The following is a 4,475-nucleotide window of genomic DNA, read 5'->3' as shown; positions in this document are numbered from 1 at the left end:
TAATCTGGTTGGAAAAGGTATCTAGTGTGATGTTTGCAGGTGTAACGCAATAACTCAAGGTGAGAAAACAAGGATGTGATATTGAAGCATGCAGCAATAACTAGTGGTTGGAGTACACTGCTCCATGTTGCTACAGTTACGCCCACTAGGTCAACTTGAATTAGTTTATGAAGCAACATTACAAATGTGTCTCGAGATAATATGTAGTGTTCTCCTCTACAATTAACATACCATGTCGAGTAAGTGATAAAAAAAAACCAAATTACTTGGACAAAACTACATTCCTGGTATTTGCAATATCAGATGCAGCTGCATTCATCTCATTTGCAACTGCAATATGGTTATTCTTGTATATTTTTATCTAACATTATGCTCAATAAAATTATGCTTCTTTATACTGCTATTCTTGTTTTGTGCTTATTGGCTGGAATGGAAAGGTATTATGGTTAGTTATGCAGGGATATATAGTTGTGGAGGCATAGATATGCATATATACTAGTGTAAGATGTGCAATGGAGCAGGGAAGAGGGAGATGCAGGGGCTGTTAGGAGCATGGGAGATGTGCATACTGCTGCCAAAACTTTGAACTGGATCATGTAAACAAGGTTAAGAGGATTGTTGCTTCTTTGTTCTTCTGAAGTGCAGTGGCATAATTCTTTGGAGATTTTAGTAGTGACACACAGGGCATTATCATTTAGTAGGAGTGTTGCTGTTCTTTTTATGTGTAATAGCTTAGTGGGAGTTTTGGAGTAGTGGCAGGGGGGTAATACAAATTTATATTCAGTGTTTTGCATTGGGTTGAAAATTTTGAATAGTAGTTGGTTGGAATGCTGTTATGATGGGTTATATCATTTTGTTAAAACAAAATAGTATCTTAGTGTAAGATTATGTTAGTAGATTTAACATTATTAGGTGAAACTGCTGTATGGTTTCTTTCCATTCGGACTAGGTATGTTATTTAACTTTTTGTTGATAAAAAAATTAATATTATTAATACTAACAAAATATACATATAACATTTAAAATCTTAGTAATTAATTTATAAATCAGTCTATAAATTTTTATTAATAAAAAAATTACTTTACATATTAATAATATTTTTAACATATAAAATAATATCTAATTTAATATATAAATAATTTATTTTTTATTTTTAAAATTAATTTTTAATTAATAATTTTTTTTAATGTTTATCCGATGGCTTCATAATTAAAAAAATTTTAATTAGACGTATAAGATAAGTGTTGTACTTATTAAATTTGGTGACTAGGTCTTTCGTTAATCGTTTTCCTGAAGCGTATGGAAACTATAAATAGCTTATCATAATACATCAAGTGTATGTGTATGTAGCTATTATCTTTTTCCATAGTTTTTATATTTCTGAATCATTACGTGTCCCTGCAATGGCTATTTGGTTCATCACCCTCACCCTACTCTTCTCCTCAGTCGCTGCAGCAGAAAATCCCGATTTCTATGAATACATATCTCCAAGTTCTCTGGGTCTCAAGAAGGAGAAGCTGCTCCACCTTCACTTCTTCTTCCATGACGTTTCGAGCGGGCCCAAACCCACCGCAGTCACGATCGCACAGGCACAGACCACGGCCAACTCATCCTCGTTTTTCGGGCTCCTGATGATAGCGGACGACCCATTGACCGTTGGGCCCGACCCTGGTTCCAAACTCGTGGGAAGGGGACAAGGACTTTACGGGTTTGCAGACCAGAAGGAAGTTGCCCTGGCGATGCTCTTTAACTTTGTGTTCACGGAAGGGAAATTCAATGGGAGCACTCTGAGCTTGTTGGGTAGGAACTTGATATTCCACGACGAGAGGGAATTGCCAATTGTTGGTGGAAGTGGGGTTTTCAAGTTTGCTCGTGGCTTTGCTCATGCCAAGAAGTATAGTCTTGATACCAAGACAGGTGACACTGTTGTGGAGTACAACTTTTACGTATTCCATTATTAGCTTCTGCTGCTTCCTTTTGCACTCTCAAAATAGGAAAATGATACTTTCTACCACACATTTTGAGAGTTATGATAAAAGCAAATGATTTGTGTATCCCTTTCTTGTCTAGTGTGTGTGTCTCCTTTTCTCATTCGCTGTTGATGCTCTATTTGGAATAAAAGAAGTTAGCTATTGTTTTTACATTATTTATATCCTGTAGTTGAATTGATGATAACGACATGGAAACAATAATGACTCGAATAGTTACATTGAGAGTTAATATGATTAACGTCTTGGACATGAAACACTTAAATAGAAGAGCATAAAAAGCCTTCAAGTGAAAACTAAACATGTGAAATGCATAAAGAAACCATAGTACATATTATGAATTACAAGCAACTCCAAGTTCCATCTAGTGACCTTCTACATGTTCAACTTGTAAAATAGCAACTTGAAGGAATGGATATTTTAGTAGGTAGTTTAAGAATGAATCCCCAGTAATTCTTATTATATTTCTAATGATTTCACTCTAACTAGAGGCTTCTAAGAACTATACCTGAACTCCATTCCAATTCCCAACTGTTACTCATTCTCACTGCTATTTCATCATTATTTTACTTAATTATACTTTAAGTAATGATTTATGGACTTTCAATCAACAACTTGTTGATAGGAGTGGAAGGTTAAATCTCCTTAAACAAAGTTATCAATTTAAACTTTGCAAAATAAATAAAAATGTTATTGAGAAGGAAATCTTAATGGGATTATTTTATAAATGCTTTATACAACTAACATAACTAAAAAATATCCTTTTATGACATCCTTTCTTTTAAACATCATTATTTTTTTTTATCTCTTCATCTCTCATCATATTACCTATAATATTTTCTCTCATTATTCCTCTCACTGAGTTGAGTTAAAAGTATGAAATAATCTTATAATTTTATGTAACAATTCAGGTACAAGCTACATGGCAGAAATTCCCCTCCCTTGTGAAAATAGCCTTCTTTTTAGGCACATCAACAAAACTGACAGTCAATCGATATAGCCGGCAACGACTACGATCCTTAAACAACTGAGGTTGAATTCCGTTATCTTAATAATATTTTCATGAACATGACGTTAATATTACTACTAATTTATATTTGATTACGATCGAGTTTAGTACCATTTTCATGCGAAATTTGTTATTTCCATTGTTGCGATTCGCTGTCACCTTCTTCCAAGTCCTATTAGCACCAAGTCAATCCTTCTAACACTTCCTCCACCATAAGAAAATTATCACTAAAATTGTTGTGACGCGTGTTAGACTATTAGTAACAGAAAAATGTTTTTTTTTCCTTAAATTCGACGCTATGTTTTTGGTAGCGTTTCCGTATTTTTTATTTATAGCGTGCCAGTATCTATATATGTTGAGGGCATCTTGAATTCTGCTTTCTCGTAGCTTTTGGATTTCTCAATTATTACGTGTCCACCTTCAATGGCAATGTGGTTCATCACCATCACCCTCACCCTCCTCTTCTCCTCACTCACAGCAGCAGAAAACTCCGATTTCTTTGAATACGTATCTCCGAATTCTCTGGGTCTGAAAAAGGAGAAGCTGCTCCACCTTCACTTCTTCTTGCACGACGTTACAAGCGGGTCCAAGCCCACAGCAGTGCAAATTGCAGAGGCCCAAACGACCAACACTTCCTCCACGTTTTTCGGATTCCTGGCAATAGCCGACGACCCGTTGACCGTTGGGCCGGATCCCGGGTCCAAAGTTGTCGGAAAGGGACAAGGACTGTACGGGTTTTCAGACCAGAACGAGGTTGCCCTGGTGATGCTCTTCAACTTGGTGTTCACGGAAGGGAAGTTCAATGGCAGCACTCTGAGCTTGTTGGGTCGGAACTTGATATTCGAGAACGAAAGAGAATTGACGATTGTTGGCGGAAGTGGGGTTTTCAAGTTGGCACGTGGCTTTGCTGATCTGAAGAAGTATAGTCTCGATAACAAGACAGGGAACGCTATTGTGGAGTACAATATTTACGTCTTCCATTATTGATCACTCCTATGAGTTTGTGCAGCATGCATTTGCATGATTTTTACATTGTATTCACTGTCTATCCTTTCGGCTTCGTTCTTCATGCTTTCCGAAGAAAAAGGTCGTTGTTTTTTATATGATTTATATATCCTGTACTTGGAATTCAAGATAATGACGTGGAAAAATAAAAGAAAGTCAATCCATTTCTTCTAAACAATATATATTTTTAGATATAATATTTTTATTTTAATTAATAATTAAATATAGATTATAAATAAATTAATATCCATATATATATATATATATATTATTTTTCAATTTGTTAAATTACTTGTCAATAATCATGTGTATTTTTAACGTTATTATGTAAACTATAATTTACCTAACATAATATTTCATTTAAATAAGTTACAACATATATTTCATGAATAACAGGTATTATTTTTTAAATTATTATGTAAAACCACTAGATGGAAATTGAACTAATTATTGTAATATAGTTATTGAGTGAA

The 4,475-nt window shown here is 34.6% G+C and overlaps 1 protein-coding gene and 1 pseudogene across 2 annotated transcripts; both read left to right on the top strand.

Moving 5' to 3' along the window:
- Positions 1 to 1,342: 1,342 nt before the first annotated feature.
- LOC137814163 (pterocarpan synthase 1) lies at positions 1,343 to 2,141 on the top strand. The gene has a single exon (XM_068616754.2). The coding sequence runs from the start codon at positions 1,404 to 1,406 to the stop codon at positions 1,959 to 1,961; it is 558 nt and encodes a 185-aa protein (XP_068472855.1). The 5' UTR covers positions 1,343 to 1,403; the 3' UTR covers positions 1,962 to 2,141.
- A 763-nt stretch (positions 2,142 to 2,904) lies between these two features.
- Positions 2,905 to 4,177, top strand: LOC137814162 (pterocarpan synthase 1 pseudogene; annotated as a pseudogene). Its single transcript, XR_016521240.1, has one exon. The product of XR_016521240.1 is annotated as a pterocarpan synthase 1 pseudogene (transcript).
- Positions 4,178 to 4,475: the final 298 nt, after the last annotated feature.

The sequence above is a fragment of the Phaseolus vulgaris genome, chromosome 1 (genome assembly GCF_051622355.1).
Source record: "Phaseolus vulgaris cultivar YP4 chromosome 1, ASM5162235v1, whole genome shotgun sequence".
Lineage (NCBI taxonomy): Eukaryota > Viridiplantae > Streptophyta > Magnoliopsida > Fabales > Fabaceae > Phaseolus > Phaseolus vulgaris.
Note: the sequence above shows the minus strand (reverse complement) of the source record. Positions and strands in the feature narration are given on the sequence as shown.

What these genes read in the sequence shown, in the direction of transcription:
- LOC137814163 (XM_068616754.2), top strand. Translation starts at nt 1,404, where the DNA reads ATGGCTATTTGGTTCATCACCCTCACCCTACTCTTCTCCTCAGTCGCT.